This window comes from Bactrocera dorsalis, chromosome 3, assembly GCF_023373825.1.
Source record: "Bactrocera dorsalis isolate Fly_Bdor chromosome 3, ASM2337382v1, whole genome shotgun sequence".
In the NCBI taxonomy this organism is placed as follows: domain Eukaryota; kingdom Metazoa; phylum Arthropoda; class Insecta; order Diptera; family Tephritidae; genus Bactrocera; species Bactrocera dorsalis.
The window spans coordinates 12,541,893-12,561,193 of record NC_064305.1 but is presented as its reverse complement, the minus strand read 5'-3'; the positions used below and the strand labels follow the sequence as shown (position 1 = coordinate 12,561,193).

Below are 19,301 nucleotides of genomic sequence, written 5' to 3'. Positions count from 1 at the left end.
AGTGCAATTTGTTTTTGTAACAATTGTCAAATCTAAATTGAAAAAGTAATAAATAAATGGCTTAATTTAAGTAAGTAATTCTATCGTGCTTTCCACAACTCGGTTGAATTAAAGTTGAAGCACTCAAATCCATCCGAACTTCCTATCACCAAGTAAACTAAAGTTTTATTGGCAATTAAATGGCTTATACATATTTGGACATCTCAAAACACCGATGACAATTTAAATTTGCTCCATGGAGTAGGAGATTGTTTCAATATTTTCAAATTGTAGCTTGTTTCGCCCAGTTTCGGGATTTGACCCCACGAGCTCAACAAATTTTCACTCTTCTATGGATTTGTACATAATAAATAATTACAACACTTTGAAATTATAAATAAAATAATTCTATTTCAACTTTCTATTAATATTTTTCTTAAGGGGGTATTGGTCTAGAGTCTAGACGTATGAATTTTAGACATTTTTTAAACAAAGATAAAAAAATGAAAAACATTTTTAATATACGTTTTTTATATTTTTTTTATTGATATTTTAATAATATAAAAAACATTCCAGGAAAAAAACCAAAATTCGTCGAGGTACGGTCCGGTTGAGTGGGGGCTTCAAAAAAAACGGTGCGTCCTGGTGGACGTGATTTCAACCCTTGTAGAGATCTAAAACACAAAAAACAAGAAGATTCTTCATTAGTAAGGATGTTGTTATCGGGTTGACCATTTTCAAAAAAATAACAAAATGGCGTCGACTTGAAAAAATAATTTTTTTTACCCGATTTTTTCAACCTTTTCGAATTTTTTAAAAATACTTCAATCAAAATTTTTGGAGATCCAATACAGACACGATAGAACATTGTATAAAGAAGATATACATATACCAAATTTCAAAGGAATCGGTTCAGTAGAACTTGAGATATCATGTCAACCAACTCAAAAACAGTAGTTTCGAGAAAAACGCGTTTAAAGTTTAGGAGACAATTCTAGTGAACACGTCACAAGGCTGTATCTCTGAAAATAAGTCGAATTTTGAAAAATCCTTCCAAGGTCATATTTTTGAGAGTCTAAACTTTCAAAATATGCAAATATTTTTCAAAATCCTATACCAGAATATCCCCTTAAATAAATTCATTACTGTTTACCTAAAACTGGATGTAGTAGTTGAAATGTTCGATATTCTATTCAACCCCCACTGGCACAGAGCTGAAAACCGCAATACCAAAAAAGTGCAAATTCAGAACTTCAACCAAATACAGTTGGGTTGTAAACCATAGAACTGGATGTAGTAGTTGAAATGTTCGATATTCTATTCAACCCCCACTGGCACAGAGCTGAAAACCGCAATACCAAAAAAGTGCAAATTCAGAACTTCAACCAAATACAGTTGGGTTGTAAACCATAGAAGGTATTTAAGAAAAATGTTTATATTGGTTTCAATATATTTTTCATATATATTTATAGTATCAAATAAGTGTATAGAAACAATTTGTTCAGGTATTAGTGAATATAATATAAAGTGTAATTATAAATAAAAAATAAGCATACACAAAATTGTTAAATATATGAACTTTGTAAATAAATAACTTATAATCTATCAGTCAACGTCAGTATACTTATGTTATGGACAAAAACGTAATAATATAAAGTTAATTTAACAAACTTGTTTTGTATATATAAATTGGCAATAAATGAGTTCAGTATTTTCCAATAATTTTAATTACGATCGGGCAACACCGTTTATCCAAATTTTCTCTTTATCTTCCTACTTTTGTAAATCATTTCCGTTTGTTATTATTTTTGCTTTTACCATTGTGCAACGAAGTAAATTTTAAAATTGACTGATGAAAATAATTAGGATTCTATCCGTTGGTAATTTTAATTATTCACCATTTGTATATAACGTGCCAACATTTTCACACATTCTGCACGCTTTTTACGATCATTCAGATTCAGACGCAACTTTTCACAATATTTTGTGATAAATTTGACAATTCGTAAGCGATTTTTGAACGGCAGTCTACCTAATAATTCTTCAATATGTCCGCCAGCAAAGCGAAAGAAATCACGTATTTCCCATAATGTCATTCCATACAAATTAGTCACATCGAAGCATTTGAATTCGCGTTTGCAATGAATTTGAAAAATGTCGTGGAAGCGCTGGCATACACGTGCAAAACGAACTTTATTTTTCAACGGCAACATACCGAAAATTATATCCAAACAATCGTCATTCAAAGAAAGTATATTTATGCCATTTGTGGGTATTGATGCAATTGTTGGCGGAAACCAGCTATCGTATGACAAAACACTACAAGCTCTTTCGGGATGGGGCTGATTCCAGCTGTTCGCTGCCTTAACACCAATACGTAAGCCTTCAAAGCGATGATAAAATTTTATAAGCGCGCTAAAAAATTAAAAACAAAAATTACATATCGTTAAACATTTAAACTATTAATTTTAATATTTTACCTGCAGGCGCTTTCTGGTTCAGCAAAGTACAGAAACCACATATTGGGCGCTTCATGTTGAAAGCTGTTTCGGTCAACAACAATTTTTACATCCAGCAATTTACCGAATTTTGAGAAATAATTTTGTATATAGTTTTGCGTGAACTGAAGATATAAAATAATAATTAATAATCAATTTAGCGAACACTTACATATATACACTAATTAAAGCCACTTACCTTTTTGGGTATGCTGTATATGAATATATTGTATACCAAAACATTATCTTCTGTATATGCTCTATTATCTTTGATAAAATAGTTGAGATTATCAACTATTTCTGCAACATCAAAATGTTCAATACAGTTGGCTGAAGACATGTCAAAGTAATTGCGCGGGTAATTACGCAATTCCAAAATATCAAAAACGGACATACTGTATAGATAGTGTTAGTAGATGGATGGTCAAAAAGTAAATGAATAATTTTGAAACATTCATTTAAATATCCAGCAACAGCAGCATCTGGATTATCCTTTCTCACTTTTCAAATCCATTTCTCAAAAGTAACAACATATTTACGTTAAAATTTGTACCTGCATAAATGATAGTTCACAATAGTCGCTCCTTCCTTTATTAAGGCTGGCTTTCCACTGGCAATAATTATGGCCAACCAACTGTCAAGTCTTTTGCAAGGGCATTTGGCCAAGTGGCATCACCCAGGCATATTCGAGTTATAGAAAGCGTATATCTGAAATTTGGAACTGAAATATCATTGAAGGAAATATCATGACGATAATAAATATATGAGAATGTAAAAAAAAAGAAAATCAATTTTTTTGGACGAATGGTTCAAGACTTCAATAATTTAAACGTACACATATACATGTGTCTGTAGTTTCTTTAGTTTTGTTGTGTTGTTATAATTGCTGCTTTGAGTCATCTAATAAAAACATCCAGTACATTGCCTTTCAATTTCTTTTTTTTTCAGAAATAAAGACAGAGCTGTCAAACCTCCAAGTGACAGCTGATTGACGACGCTAGTTGTCAAGATAATTATTTAGACAACTATTGGCAACCACACCCAAAATACAGTCTAGACAACATGTATAGTTTTTTGAAAGGCCCCGTTAGGATTAGTGCGTTAGTTAAATAATAAAATGTTCCCAAAGGTACAAATAAACTTAAGTGTTTTTTTGTATAATGCAAAATTTAGGTATATTTTATATTACTTTTTTTGTTGTTTTAGAAATTTTATAAAGTCTACGCACTTAATATTTTGGAGGATTTGAGATTAAAAGAATATTTCAGGTAATAACCGATTATGAAGGGAGCGTTTAAACAATACAATAATATTGAATAATATGAAGAAAGACGTTTCAAGGTCATGCCGCCGATAAAGTACCTGGTAAAAGGTTGCGTCCGTTAAAATAAAACAAAAACATAGAAGCGCGTACCTGCTTACATCTGCAAATGTATGCCAAATGTAACTACTTGCATGCTTATTTATTATAAAGTTTCGCCGGTTTATATTTCAAATGAAATGAATGAAATGGAAATGAGATGAGTATTTTATTGTAACGACAGACACAGTTTGTATAATTAATTGAAAATGGAAAACAGAAAAGGTAATATTTATATCATACAATTAATTTTTGATTTAATAGCAAATTTATGCTTATAGCTGGCAAATTCTACGGTTGTAAAAGAAAATTGGTGTACACAGATGATAATATACCAGTTTATAAATTAACAATTGCTAAGCTGCCAAAAAACGTAATTTTATTATCGTTAGTTTGTTACAAATCTGTGGCAATTATTTTCGAAATCAATTCACCCACTTTAAAAATAATTACCAAACTTTTAATTCTTAGCTTAAATTGGTAACGATAGAGCAACATTTTTCTAAATTTGGCCAACTTATAAATGTGGAGATATCGTATGGAAAATCTCGATCCTCTCAAAACCAGTGCATTTTACATTATCAAAATGCGGAAAACGCAGACGCGTAAGCAAAACTATTGTATGTTTTTTTTTGAAAGATTATTGCAATTAGACATTTTTTAGTGCTTTAAAACAGAAATATCATACAATCAACCATCAACGTGTTAAAGTGCAGTCAATCCCAAGTTGGGAGCAACCTAATTTAATGGAAAGCTTAGTTACGAAATCCGACAACAATGTGAATTTACTTACTTTAAACGATTACTGTTTAGAAAGTATTTTTCAACATCTTGACTTGCGTCAGCAATTACGTCTATCATTATGTAATTCACGTTTGGATGAGATCTTCACATATATGATTTGTCCACGTTTACAACGAACGTTTTATTTGGAAGAGTTTTTACAATTTTCAACACGGGAGCAGCGTCAGTTTCTTACAACCGCGGGTATATATATGGAACGATTTGTAATTGCAAAAGAATACCAAGGCTTTAAGCCTAAAATTAACATATGTGCCTTTTTGAGAGAATTCCGCTTACGTATAAAAAGCCTGCACATTATCAAATGGACGCCGGTTGATTATAAGACGTTTCTTACTTCGTTACAACTAAGTTATATAGGTGAATTGGAAATGTATCGATGTAATTTAAAAGACATACATTTGAAACGCTTCCTTAAATTACCCAATCTCAAAGTACTCGGTTTGGCCTGTAATCATCTGCTAAAGGGCACATATTTAAAGTATTTCGGAAAATTGGAAAGATTAAGTTTATACGAGTGTTGGAACATTTCCAACAAAGAATTTTCTCAATGTTGTCAGCATTTACAGCTATGCTACTTAGACATACGTAAATGCATTCGTCTTACAGAAACAGTTGTAGATTTGTGTAAAAATTTGGATACAATAAAATTGTCGGGTTTTGTTGAATATATTGTCAAATTACCAAAATTAAGGTCATTGGAGGTATATCACTCCAACTCGCCGGTAAATACATACATTAAAAAATGCATAATATAATAAATATTATTTTCATCATTATTTGCCAGATTACAATCCGTTTTTATAATGCTCTTGTCGAACATCATGCTGATAATTTACGCGAGTTAAAATTGACTGGTAAAAATTACTTAATGCCTCGAACCGTGGCTAGAATTGTACGTTTGCATAAATTACGTACCTTATGGTTAGGAGATCATGCATACAACGGATCAGAACAAGTTGTCAAACTTGTTACAAAACTGAGTGATTTGGAAGAGATCAGCTTACATTATTCCCTACGTATTAGAGATCAACATTTACTGCCGCTCATAATTAAATGTACCAAATTGAAACGTATCAATCTACGTATGTGTCGTTATATCACAAAAAAGTTTATTTGGAGCACATTAGAAATACTATCACAGCGTATAGCTGCAGCCCAGCCACTCGTTATTTTAGTTTACGGTACACGCATCAAAGCTGATATTTTACAGGTAATTATATACACTCTTCTAAAAATTCGTGTTACTAAAGTTTATTATTTTGTCATTTTTTCAAGTCTTCTGTTTATCATAAAAACCGTCACTTGTTGAAATTATTGTTTCATGCCGATAATCCGCTGACGGGTCTTGTGAATGAAGCCAGTTCATTTGACAGTAACGATTTGGAGTTGAATCGTACTACCCTTGATACTATTTATGTTGAATTCATGAAGAATTTACCTGAAGAGAACCGCTATGCAAGCGATTAAGATTGAGCATGAAAAAAAACTTGGATATTAGTATTTATTAATTTTTGTATTTCAGAGACCATAGATAATGACAATTTTTGTGATTTTTTAATGAAAAAGTCAATAACTTAGAATAGAAATACAAAAAAGAGATAATTTCTTTTTAATCCACTTTTCCGCGGTCTAAGCATTTACACGAATTTTGATTAATTTCGGACTCGTATGATTTTCTTCAATGACAATGATTTGCATATGATAAATCATGTCTAATTATTATTTTTGAACAAAAAAAAATAATAAAAATCAAATAATTATTCATTTGTGGTTTTTATTTAATTTTTTGCTCAAAATAAAACTTAGTTTTAGTTCAAAATGTGTAATGTTCGTCGTTTTGTAATTATAGAAAGAATTTACATAGTTCAGGTTTTATTTAGTAAATAATAAATATTTATGATTTTTATTTTTTGTTCAAAAATAGCGGTTATATTTATAATTTTTTTACGCAAAAATGATTATTTATAATTTATTATAAAACTAGTCAATATGGGCAAAGAAAATCGTAAAACTCGGTGCATATTCATTATTGACTGATTTTTTAAATAAAACTTATAATAATTGCGGTCTCTTTATATTTTTATTCCAGTTTTTGTAATAAAAGTAAATGAATATATGTACATATACATGTATTATTTTATTTATGTAATAAAAATAATATTTATAAAATATACTTATGATTAAACAGAGGTCGGGTGTTTTTTTTATTTAGATGTATATAATTTCCTAGGAGGTTAGTTGTCAAAATAAATACACATTCCTCAGCGTTGTGTGGTATTCGCATCTACTCGTCCTTGAATCAATGCAATGGTAGGTGCTGCATACATCCGGTTCGCGGCTTTTTGTTTAAGCACCTTTTAAATTACATTTATGACAAATAGTGTGCAGAGTAATTTGAAATTAAAAATATTGTTTTTAATTTAAATGATATACCAAAAATTATTTACACACTTCATAATTTAAGTTTAGCCATAACCTCAAATGATAATTAGTAGATCTATTACTATAAATATTCAGTATAGATACAGTTTTTACAACGTTTCGGTAGTCGTGGCCGGCTGGGTAACAATACGAAAATATTCGCGTTGGCAACAGTTTTTTGATATGTTGTTCTTTTCTTTTTCGCATCTTCTCTATTCATTCATTTGACAGTTAATGAATTCTCAAAGTAGAAAAAAAGAGTTGTGAAAATTGTAAATTTGTGCGTCTTTTTTACTATGCAAAACAATATTTTATTCGTATTGGACTTCGGAGTAATTTTCTAAATTTTATCGGTTTCTATATGAAGTTGTTGAAATTATAAAGCATTTAGGTAAACAGTAAAGTACAATCTGCACCATAGGTTTGACGCCATATAATGGACGCTGACACCGTGTTGGAAAGAACGGCGCCAAGGGATTACAGGCTCGTTTGTAGAACGTGCCTTGCTTCCGATGCCGAATTTTACAAACTCGATTCACCCATATTCTTCGAAGATGACGATACGGACGAAAAGCCCGTCAGCTTTATGGAATGCTTGCGTTACTGTACACGTTTGGGCGATAATGATGATAGTGAAAAATTGAATTTTCCAATTTACATATGTACTGAATGTAGTACATCCTTGCAAGTGTCCTACAATTTTATACGAAATGCACTTGAAGCGCATGAAATTTTACGTCAAAAATTGAGTGAACATACTGATGTGCAACTTAAAAAACACAAAGTTCAGCGTAAAAATGGTATTATGGACGAAGATGGGCGCAAAAGCGCGGGGTTAGAAGACGGTGTGGTAAGTAAAAACAAGTATGAGAAATATACTACACCTTATTAATTTGTTTTTTTTTTTTTTGCTTATTTAAGGAGTCGGATGCGACAAAAATGCGCTTTCGGTGTAAAATATGCAATGAAAAAGTCGAAACAAAGAAAACATTAAAAGAACACATCAAATTGCATTTAGGTAATAAATTTGTCATAAAAACTATACCGAGTTATTTTTATAATATGTTATATTACTTCAGATATAATTTCTTATTGCTGTGAACTGTGTAGTTTTGAATGCAAGAAGCGAACTTTGCTATTTGATCATTATAAATTAGCGCATAACACCCAAGCGACGCGCGATCAGTTAAAACCAAAAACCAAACAGCCTATAAAGAAAGAGCAAGAAATCGATAGCGAAGATCCAATAACACGAGAAATGGAGAAAATACACAACACACAAACAAACGAAGAGTATTTGAATCAAACCAAATACACAGTACCGGAAGAGGAATTAGATATGAAGTTATTTTTAACACCTGCCAGTAGTAATGGATCAGCGGCAGCGGCATATGTTGAAGCGGCCGCAGCTGCAACTGCTGTTGATGTGCCTGCTGAATTTCACGAGCATAGATCTAGTATAACGAAGGATTTGCACCAGTATGGCACCGATCAATTCAATATAACCGCAAATGAGTTAAGCGTGGGAAATGAATTTATCGTTATGGCGGATGGTACAGTGGAGGAAGTCATGGGCAACGGTACTTGTTTTCAAAAAATCATATATTTAAAAGCTAAATTTCTAACAATTTGACCTATTTCAGGTGTTGTCATCGAATACATAAATGCTGCGGATGATGGTGTAACATTGGAAAACGGTTTGGTCTTGGACAATATTATGCAAGTGCAACAACCTGGCGATGCTGAACAAACGGTCACTATGGATATGGATGTTGATGATATTATAATAGAAGAAAATGTTGGTGGTAATGATTTATCTCTCTCCAGTCTGGCATCTATTTCAATGGGACCTGAGACCACAGTGCAAAGTAAGCTAACTGTTTTCGGCTAAAACTACTAACTATAATTTATACAATTTCACAGCGCTACAAAATATTGAAGATGAATTGCCGCCACCCTCAATAATATCTGTAAATAGTTTAGTTGCCGCTAAGCGCATTAAGTGTAAGATTTGCACCAGTAACTTTCAGACACAAGATCAACTTAAAACTCACATGCTAACACATAATGGTTAGTATTTTGAAATCTATTTTGAAATAATACTATGAATAATGCCTTCATAACGGTATTCTTATTTGCAGAAATACCGCACTTCTTTTGCGACCAGTGCACGTTTTACACATTCTTTAAGATTGATCTAACACAACATTACAAAACCAAACACAAGTTGCAGCCGACACAAAAACAACTGCAACCGAAAAATAAAGTGAGACCGAACGACAAATTTGGCGATCTTAAACATATATACGCATGCGATTTGTGTCTCTTCGAAACACGTATAAAGTCGCACTTACGCCGCCATTATTTGAGTCAGCATCAAGAAGAGGCGACCGAAGTGCAATTACGACCGACAATCGGTAGAACCTCATTATAAATATTTATTTTCAATACTTATTAAATCACATGCACGTTTCTATTTAAAATTTTAGATGAATCAGCTGTTTTAACGGCACCCGATATGTCACCACCAGAATCACTAAACAAACAGGGTGGTGGTAAAACGTTACGCCCAGATTATCCCAAAGGTTTAAATTGCAAAAAGTGTTCAAAAACATTTTATTGGCGCGAAAAACTCAAAGAACACTATAGACAACACGGTTTGGAAGAGGGCAATGGCATAGGTACAACACTTGCCCTTAGCGCACCTACAACCGGCGTAATAGAGATGTCTGCGCCGGGTACAAGTTTACTAAAACACAATACATTTCAATACCACATGCCTCAACATGATAACAATAATGTAAACACCATAATCGATGCAACAAATATCGCTCACAACAACAATTATAACAGCACTGTTGATGCCAGTGTAATTGACGCGCAAGCAATTGTCGACGCTGCCGTGGCGGAAGCTCAAGCCGCTTCTATGCAATTGAACATGCAAATGAATCAGCCAGCGCCGGACATTATAATGGATATACCAGCAGCGACGTCAATTTCCAGCACCTCCACAGTGCCGCTAGCTACAACGACTGTTAATGCGAGCGATGTCAATGTCATGCAACAGCAAGCTGTAACTGTAATGGCCGGCTATGCTTGTCCACAAATACCATCGGATGCCATACCGCAAGTGGTTGAAACGGATACAACCATAGATAATAGCGAATTGGATTTTGTTTTTAACGATGCGCTTTTCGAAGATTTCGAAGAAGACGAAAATGAGGACGAAGAGAATGAAGAGGATGATGGCACGGACTTTCAAGATTTGCTGCTTACAAGTGATGACGACTTCGACGATATGCTACAGGATCAGCAGCAACAACAGCATGATGCGGGCGTTGAGGCTGGTGGTGGCGCAGCGGTGAACAATTATCAGCCATATTGTGTGCACTGCAATAAAAAGTTTTTAAGTCAATATCAATTTGAAAATCACATGTTCGTGCATCGTGGTAGGTTCAATATTTCCGCAGTTTTTAGAAATTATTTTTTTTGTATATAATTTCATGTATTTGCCCATATTGATTTTAAAAATTTCTTGTTCGTGCTCAGGTTTAGCTCCATACCGCTGTGAAATGTGCACTAATTTGTATAATACGAAGCGTGCGCTGATTCGTCACTATCGCGCGGTGCATAAACGTATACCAACGAGGGATATGATTCAAGCTAAGGGAGACAAAGGTAAAATTGTTAATATTTAAATTATAAAATTACCAACAAATATTCGTTTACATATAATATATAATCCAATTTATTTTGTAGTTGTTGTGGATCACACGCCGATTGAGCATTTGAATCTGATTGAACAAAAAGGTAGGTTAGGTTGTTATAATTAATTTTTTATTAATGATTTAAGTATTATATTTATGTTATTTTTATATTATGTTATATCTTAATCGACAAAAAAAATATATTTTTTTATTTTGTTTACTAATGTTGATAAACTTTTTTTTAATTTTTTTTATATTTTTTTTTATAGCGGTGACTTTAATGTGTGCGAAATGCCCTTACGAATCGGTTGAATTGCAAGTTATGCATATGCATTTGAACACCATACATGGCCTTGTTGATGGTAAGACATAATTTTCGAAAACATTAACATTTTTGTATATATACATTGCTTCTAAATTTAGTCAGTGAAAGATTTCTAGTTTTTTCTATATGCATACATACATACATATGTATGTATATATTTTTATTATTTTTTTTTGTATTTCTAAATTTTTTTTATTTTTTTTATTTTTTTATTTTATTTTTTTATTTTTATTTTTTGGCTTTTTTTATTTTTTTTTGACTTTTTACTGCTAAATTAAAAAAAATCAGTTTTCACTTGCAAACCTCTTGAATTTTTACTTTAAACTCTTAATTAAAAATAGTTAAAATTACATTTTAAATTCTAGTTTTTTTTAAATTTATTAAAATTCATTTTTTTTTTAATTAATTAAAATTCATTTTTTTAATTAAAATTAATTAATTTTTAATTAATTAAAATTAATTTTTAAAATTAATTTTTTTAATTAATTAAAATATTTTTTTTTTTAATTTAATTTAATTTAAATTTCATTATTCGACTTTTTGGTATTAAAAATTCTTTTAATTTTTTAATTTATTTAAATTTAGTTAATTAAAAATTAATTTCAACATCTTGGATTAAAAATTTATTTTTCAATTTACATACATTCTAATTATTAATTTAATTAAAATATTTTTTTTATGTTATTTAATTTAAATTAATTATTAAAATATTTTTTTAAAATACCTTTATCTTCGAAAATAATTTTAATTTTGAAAAGTTCACATGTAGACATATTTTTGAAAATATAAATAAAAAATTAGAGTTTTTTTTAGAAAATACACCTTTAACAAAAGTAATTTTCAGGGGATGTGATTAATATTTTTCTAGTCATTTGATGCAAATTACTTTTGTTAGACACTGTATATATACGAAAAACTTGTCTATACGCTCTCTATTCAATCTATTAATCGATAATTATTTTCTTTGCAGAGAACTACATACTACAAAGTAAGTACTTGAGGTTAATAAATAGAAATAATAATATAAAAAAGAAACAAAGTATAAAAATAATAATATAAAATAAAAAAAAAAATAATGTAAAAAACATTATTAAAAAAAAATAATAATAATAAAAAAAAAATAATGTAAAAAACATTATTAAAAAAACAATTATATTAGGTCTACAACTTTGCTTCCGCCGTTTTCCAATAGATGTCTCTAGGGTCAAGCACTGGGCGAAATTAAAAAAAAAATAAAATAATATAAAAAAATAATAAAAAATAATAATATTAAAAAAATAATAATATATAAAAAATAATTAAAAAAAATAATAATAAAAAGAAATAATAATATTAAAAAGATAATAATATATAAAAAAAAGTTAAAAAAATAATATATAAAAAGAAATTAAAAAAAAATATTATAAAATAAAACAGCTAAAATTCATAACATATTTCAAAATAAATGCAATAAACAAGACTTTTCATTAATATTTTACTCATTGTGCACCGTTAACTCACTTCCTTTACAGAATTACCGTTTGAATGTCCACGCTGCATTCGTTCATATGCGACGAGAGCGCGTCTGATACGTCATTTGGAGCGCAGTCATTCGGTGGCGACTATAATACAACAACAACGTGCCACAAGTAATGTTATGCGAAATCAACAACAACAACAACAATCATATATAACAATAAAAGACACGTCTAAAACCACAGTAGCAACAACAACAGCAGCTGCAGCGTTATCCACATCCGCCATAGCAGTGACAACAACAACATTAACAACGACCAATACAAGTTGCGGTAAGGTATATAAGGGCATTAATAAGAATCAAATCACCCAAAGTCAGAAATTAAAAATGTTACTTGAAACTGATACAGACTGTTAATTGAAGAGTGTCTTCATCCCCATGCATATACCTACATATATATATGTATAATACATAAATGTGGGTTTGTGTGAAATGTACAGATAGCTAGCTATGTAATGACTAACTTTAAATCAAACACTAAACAAACTATAAAAAAAAAACCAAAAAAAATATATAAAATGATAATATTAAAGTAAATGAGAACATAAGCATATATAAATACAAACAAACAAGCAAACAATGTAAATAATAATACATTGTAATAATAAAACAAGTGAAGCAAACGTTTCCAATCAACACAATCAATTGTACTCTGCATGCAGGCCGAGGCATAAGAACGCATTCATATCAATACAACTACAACAACAACAACAACGATGGCGCTGATGATGTTGATGTCAACGAAAAAGATGTTGGTATTGGTGTTGGCGTTCATGGTGGTGGTGATGGTATTGAAGACAACAATAACAACAACAACAACAGCAGCAACAATGATGCAACCACAACTACAAGTAAACAAGCAACGCTTAAATCTAAATCTACAACCACCAGAGACAAGCAGAAATCCACAGAAACAACAACAACAATTACTACTACGACAAACACCATCAATGCAGTTGACAAAATAATCGGCTATGATAGTATATACCATGAATTGCATGAAAACAACGAACTCTTCGATGAATATGCCTGTGGCATGTGTTCGCAAAGTTGGCGCACCGCAGCCGAATTGCATGCACACGAATGCATACGTGCGGTGGACAACAGCAGCAACGCAACCACTGTGGCCGTACGCACGGCTAGCGAGTCTGTAGGCCTTATCAATTCGGAACGTTCACTATATCTCTTCAAATGCGATATATGCCATTGCAATTACAAGTCCAGTGAATTACTGAAACATCACATGAAACGTCATACGGCACGCAAATTCAGTTGCAATCACTGTCCGAAAACCTACATCAATCGCAGCGAATTGAAATTCCATCAACTCACCCATACGGGCGAGAAGCCGCACAAGTGTGAGTTGTGCCCGAAACAGTTTCGTTATCCGCATCATTTGAAACGTCATTACGATGTTGTACATTTGGGCAAGCGTGCACGCTGTCCCGTGGAGGGTTGCGGCCGCACATTCACCACGCAAGCACAATTGAAGATACACTCGTGGATACATGACGGCAATGAACCGTATCGCTGCAAGTACTGTAGGGAAACGTTCAAGAAACGCGAATAGTAAGTATTTGAGCTTATTTATCGTTATTTACATATTTTGTTACTGCTTGACTGCTAAATTTATACTTAAATGTAGTTACGGATACGTGTACACTGGTGGCCAGATAAATGTTACAGCATTAAACTAAGCAAGATAGATATAGGGTTATATACATATACTTATATAAATGATCAGCATGAGGAGGCAAGTTGAAATCCGGTTGACTGTCTGTCTGTCCGTCCGTCCATGCAAGCTGTAACTTGAGTTAAAATTGAGATATCTTGATGAAACTTGGTATGTGAGTTCCTTGACGTAAAAATATTATGATTGCGTAGATGGTCGTACATAATTGGACCTCTGCCACGCCCACAAAACGCCATTGACCGAAAATTTTTAACACAACTAAGCACTAAATTAAGATATAAAAATCTGTAATTTGGCACAGGGGATCACAGTAGCAAGGCGTAAAAATTTGAAAATGTGGGCGTGGTTCCGCCCCCTAATAATTTTATTGCATATATCGACTAAAAGTACAATAACGAAATTCACCTAGCGCAAATATTATAAGAACTTCTACCGACAGTGTGAAAATGGATAAAGTCGGATGATAACCACACTCACTCCTCATATAACGGTACTGTTAAAAACTTCTCAAAGCGCGATAAATCAACAACTAAAGACGCCAGAAACATAAAATTTTAACTGCGAGATAGTATGACGGGGCGTTAATGGAGCCGGGGTCAAAATTGGACGATAGGCGTGGTCCACTTTTAGGTGAAAATAGATATTTCAAGATCTGTCCGACCGATTTGAACCAAATTTGGTATATGCCATTCCTTTGACAGTTATGTTACAGTGCGAAAATGAGCAAAATCGCACTACAACCACGCCTACTTCCCATATAACACAATTTCAAATTCCATTTGATTCTTTCACTATCCAGTACACAAATCAAGAATTAATTAATATAACGGTATAAAATTTTGCAGTAATAAATCCTTTAAAGTATGCCACCTTATGACCAAATTTGCCCAAATCCAAACAAAAGTGTGCAAGCTCCTAGGTACCGAATATGTGGACCCCAGTACCTATAGTTTCGAAAATGTCGGTCAATGTGTGAGATATACAATAGAAATTCAGGGATAATCCTTCTTTGACAATGACATTTTAAAATGGATTGAATCGGGCTGAGTCCCCATATACCAAATTTAAAGATTTTCGAACTTCTTGGTGTCTTTATGATGCATATAACGGTCAATATTTAAGTTATCTAAATGAAAATAAGAGAGCATATTTTACTCAAACAGTGTTTTTTTGTGCCTAAAATTGATGGGCAAAAACTAGACCTAGACCCCATATAACTAATACCAGGCTTTTCGAACACCCGGCTAATTTTGCTCCATTTGATTCGGATCCTCTGACACACGTTTTATACTTTAAGGTATTTCCTTGGCTTTGAGTCCTGAAAGTTGAAAGAGTATAAAATGTTCGGTTGCAACCGAACTTAGCCCCTTCTTACTTGCTTTTTTTTTAATTATATTTTTTTATTTTTCCATTTTTTAATTCCAAAATTTTCCACAGTTTACGTAAACACACGCGCCGTGTCCACAAATGCGATCTAACTGAGGAGGAAATCGCCGAAATTTATCGCCAAAGTGTTGGTCACACCAATCCGCACGATTTCACCGTTTCACTCGCCAATGGGCGCATGCTGCGGCGTTCGGATCTCGAATTGGCCGCCCAGCGTCCCCACGAATACGCAAACGATTTAGGCGCCGAAACGGCAGTGGCCACAGCCGCCGCAGAGGTAGCTGCCGTTAGTACCGCTAAAACGGATATCGATGCATCGAACGCACTCTCGCCGCTACTGGCATCCAATACACATAATAATATGAATATGAAATTCGGCATGGGCGTTGAGGAGGAGGATGAGCATGCTACTGGCTCCGTATCGCACGTTTCGCAGAGCAGCGCTTCCTTGTCCACGCATGAGGAAAGCATACACACCTACATCTTGCCCGGCATGGAAGAGCACGGCCAGTTGCCACATTTCAAACTCGAAAATTCTGGCTCATTTTGAAGTGACACACCAGTGTCTACATAAATATGCTGTGTATTCGCCCTCAATTGCCATTGGCTGTAAGCAGCTTTACCACCAACGTCGCGGCCGTTACCACCACCTTCAGCGCCACCAGAAGTTTTTAAATTTTTATCTAAATATTTGCAAATATATTTTAATATAAACAGTTACTAAACACATTACTGTATATACATACACACACATACATATAAGCGGACATACAGCAGTTTTGTGTTTGCCTGTATAATAAAGCATATATCTACACTTATTTAAACCATTGTTTGCCCAGATATATAACAGTAATACAACTCGAAGAAAATTAAAGTATTTATGATTAAACTACAAATAATCTTGGGTTTTTTAAAATGAAAAAAAAAGTTGAAATTAAGTTTATAGAACACTTGTGCATATGTAAATTCATACATACATACATACATACATATTTTTGTTCACATACCCACACATATGCACACCGCAGCATAAATGCTATTGTAGATATTTAAATGATAAAAGTAATGTAAATTAATAATATTAATAATAATAATGTGCTTTACATTTTTTAAGCTTACCTGAAACCGTGTTTGTTTTCTGGCGGGATTTTCCAAATTGCACTTTTAGGCTGATTTTGTGGTTATAGTAATGTTTTTGTTGTTGTAACGGTTATCTAGTCCCCGTTAGGATGGTTCAGATAAGTTGTCATCGATGCCCTCCAATGGTAGGCACAGGAAACGTGCTGTTTCGACGGTATCGGATCACAGGCAGAGGGGTGTCAGATGTGTAGGTTTAGCTGGGCATGCAAAGAGGTGGTTAGAGTCATGCGGGGACTCATGGCATACTGGACATATACTTGATATGTCGGGGTCGAGGAAGCTTACTCCCGTCGAGCCTAGGTGCTTTGGCATCAGCTAGTTTATTCCATCAGGGCCAAGGGATTTGTAAGATTTTACTTTATCGATGACAGTCTGAACCTTCTCATCGGTGAAAGTAAGTAGGATTTGTCTACGGCTGGTTAAAATAGCTCGCGCACTTCTTCGGTTCCGAAAAGGCAGGGCAATTCAATTGAATTTCATTTCAGTAATGATGTCTCTTTAGGTTAGACGAAATCTTGACAGTAGTCTAAAGCTTTTACACGCCGGTGGAGTGGTTGCAAGACTCCAGGTCTCTCTCTCCACTTGTGTTGATTTACAATTTGCCTTGTTAAAATTGAGGTCCCTTATTCGGGGATCACAGAGTTCGGCATTTTGTAAGGTGTCGCGCTCATTAGCTAAAACAGCTGCTTCGGCAGGAAAATTGGTGCGGAGTTCCGCGAATCTTTCAACCAGTATGAATTGAGCGGTAGCAGTTGCGATCACCTTGGGAATGGGTAGTGCGGTGAAGGTGCTCTCTATAGGCAGATGGTGTGATGATAGTTAGCATAGGTCGCCAGGTTATGCTATTTATCAGACCATTACTAGTGATGGTAATATCGGGCGAGCTATTACAGGTGCCCATAATTCTGGTGGGGGCTTCGTCATTCATTGTCTGTCATTTGACCGGCAGGATGTGAGTTAAAGACGCCTAGTACCGAACGGTTCTCACCACAAAGTAGCGCACCTATGTTTGGATGCTATCCTGTAGGGCAACACGTAACTGGGTAGATGTACATATACTATGTTAAATATTTCGAGCTCGACATCGCCTGACTGAATAGTTATACTCTGACATCTGACTGATCAGAATGGAAGTCATGCTGCCTGTTTGAGCTACTATGGATCGTATAGGTCCTTTGTCGGCCATTCGGGTTGAGTGGCGTCGCAGTGTGCGAACTTGGTGCAGATTGCACAGCCGTAGAAGCTAACGTCGCAGTAGTGCGTTGGGAACATGAGGTCACGTTACTTGTGGTCTACTTCCAGTTTGCCTTAAGGCCTGAGTAAGTCTTTAGATGGCTCCATCAATTGAATGTATTACACCTAACCGAGGTGGAGTTTCGATGAAGCCTTTTGGCGCAGGCGCAGCAGAAGTAGTCCTCCGGGCCCGGGTTGGTCTCAATGTCAGCACAAGTCAGAAGGATACGGAGCAACCCTTCTGCAAGGCGTTGCTCCAGTGACGACAAACTGAATATATCCAGGCAGTCCAACAACAAAACAGATCCATATTTACTGTAGTTAGATGCAACCTTCAGAAGACGCGTGTATAAATTTCACAGTTTCCGTATAACTGGTTCGTGAGAGATAGCATTTTGAGTGAGTTTTTATGACACACTATTTTCCGATGGAAAAAAGTTAGATTATACCAAAGATTGGCTTCACAAAATGTATCAAAAAAAGCTGTGTGACATATCGTTCAAGAATGTGTGAAATCGCTTACGAAGTGGAATCCACTGACGAGTTCAACCTTCCAAGCGCAAGTATTCCATATTTGTGCTTTGATATTTGAATGGATGAAAAATTTCTCAATAATTTCATTCCGAAATCCAATCCACATCCGAGAGAACTGCATGGAAAGAACCGACCGAGTCGGGTCTGATTGTCGTTCGAGTGGTTAGTTTGGCGACAATTGGAGGTTTAACGTGTAGTCAGGTCTTCCTCCACCTGGTCTTTCCAACGGAGTGGAGGTCTTCCTCTTCTTCTGCTTCCCCGGCAGGTACTGCGCCGAATACTCTCAGAGCTGGAGTGTTTTCATCCATTCGGACAACATGACCTCAGCCAGCTTAGTCGCTGTCTCTTAATTCGCTGAACTACTCATCACTCCATCGACTGCAGTATTCGCCGTTATCAAGGTGCAAAGGTCCATAAATCTTACGCAGAACGTTTGTCTTGAGAACTCGTAACGCCGATCATCAGATCATCGTATATACCTCTACATCATACAGTTGGACGGAGATAATGAGTGGCTTGTATAATTTGTTCGTCGAGAGGATTTTACTTCTCAATTGCATGCTCAGCAACACCTGTTGCTAAGAGTTATTCCGCGTTGGATTTCGAGGCAGACATTGTTGTTTCTGTTAATACTGGTTCCAAGATAGACGAAATTATCTACGACTTTGAAGTTATGGCAGTGATCACAGTGACTTGGGTGCCAAG

General features: G+C 34.1%; 3 protein-coding genes across 10 annotated transcripts; 2 read left to right on the top strand and 1 right to left on the bottom strand.

Annotated features, from left to right (window-relative positions):
- Positions 1-1,428: 1,428 nt before the first annotated feature.
- LOC105226704 (uncharacterized) lies at positions 1,429-2,928 on the bottom strand. The gene is made up of 3 exons (XM_011205716.4): positions 2,677-2,928; positions 2,460-2,602; positions 1,429-2,394 (listed from the first exon to the last, which is right to left on the bottom strand). The coding sequence occupies exons 1-3, from the start codon at positions 2,869-2,871 to the stop codon at positions 1,866-1,868; spliced, it is 867 nt and encodes a 288-aa protein (XP_011204018.3). The 5' UTR covers positions 2,872-2,928; the 3' UTR covers positions 1,429-1,865.
- A 599-nt stretch (positions 2,929-3,527) lies between these two features.
- On the top strand, positions 3,528-6,822 carry LOC105226701 (uncharacterized). 8 transcript variants are annotated; one of them, XM_011205708.4, is made up of 8 exons: positions 3,549-3,606; positions 3,684-3,745; positions 3,809-4,062; positions 4,119-4,210; positions 4,309-4,442; positions 4,502-5,363; positions 5,426-5,851; positions 5,917-6,822. In XM_011205708.4, the coding sequence occupies exons 3-8, from the start codon at positions 4,047-4,049 to the stop codon at positions 6,106-6,108; spliced, it is 1,722 nt and encodes a 573-aa protein (XP_011204010.2). In that variant the 5' UTR covers positions 3,549-3,606; positions 3,684-3,745; positions 3,809-4,046; the 3' UTR covers positions 6,109-6,822. The 8 variants fall into 8 exon arrangements, with proteins under 8 accessions (XP_011204008.2, XP_019846010.2, XP_019846009.2 ...); XM_011205706.4 differs by having other exon boundaries at positions 3,528-3,606; positions 3,684-4,062; positions 5,917-6,818; XM_019990450.3 differs by lacking the exon at positions 3,684-3,745 and having other exon boundaries at positions 3,543-3,650; positions 3,746-4,062; positions 5,917-6,716.
- Positions 6,823-7,261: 439 nt separating this feature from the next.
- LOC105226718 (uncharacterized) lies at positions 7,262-16,784 on the top strand. Its single transcript, XM_049451536.1, has 14 exons — positions 7,262-7,912; positions 7,984-8,080; positions 8,142-8,642; positions 8,706-8,930; positions 8,986-9,132; positions 9,204-9,479; positions 9,552-10,511; positions 10,612-10,740; positions 10,822-10,872; positions 11,039-11,131; positions 12,065-12,082; positions 12,606-12,881; positions 13,273-14,179; positions 15,741-16,784. The coding sequence occupies exons 1-14, from the start codon at positions 7,499-7,501 to the stop codon at positions 16,237-16,239; spliced, it is 4,593 nt and encodes a 1,530-aa protein (XP_049307493.1). The 5' UTR covers positions 7,262-7,498; the 3' UTR covers positions 16,240-16,784.
- The last annotated feature ends 2,517 nt before the right edge of the window (positions 16,785-19,301 follow it).

Excerpts from the sequence above, each read along its gene's own strand:
- LOC105226704 (XM_011205716.4), bottom strand. The coding sequence starts at position 2,871 with ATGTCCGTTTTTGATATTTTGGAATTGCGTAATTACCCGCGCAATTAC. Across the intron at positions 2,603-2,676 it reads TATACAGCATACCCAAAAAG|TTCACGCAAAACTATATACA; the intron begins GTAAGTGGCTTT and ends TTATATCTTCAG. Across the intron at positions 2,395-2,459 it reads GAACCAGAAAGCGCCTGCAG|CGCGCTTATAAAATTTTATC; the intron begins GTAAAATATTAA and ends TTAATTTTTTAG.
- LOC105226701 (XM_011205708.4), top strand. Across the intron at positions 4,443-4,501 it reads AATGCGGAAAACGCAGACGC|TGCTTTAAAACAGAAATATC; the intron begins GTAAGCAAAACT and ends GACATTTTTTAG. Across the intron at positions 5,364-5,425 it reads TATATCACTCCAACTCGCCG|ATTACAATCCGTTTTTATAA; the intron begins GTAAATACATAC and ends ATTATTTGCCAG.
- LOC105226718 (XM_049451536.1), top strand. The coding sequence starts at position 7,499 with ATGGACGCTGACACCGTGTTGGAAAGAACGGCGCCAAGGGATTACAGG. Across the intron at positions 8,081-8,141 it reads ACACATCAAATTGCATTTAG|ATATAATTTCTTATTGCTGT; the intron begins GTAATAAATTTG and ends ATATTACTTCAG. Across the intron at positions 14,180-15,740 it reads ACGTTCAAGAAACGCGAATA|TTTACGTAAACACACGCGCC; the intron begins GTAAGTATTTGA and ends AATTTTCCACAG.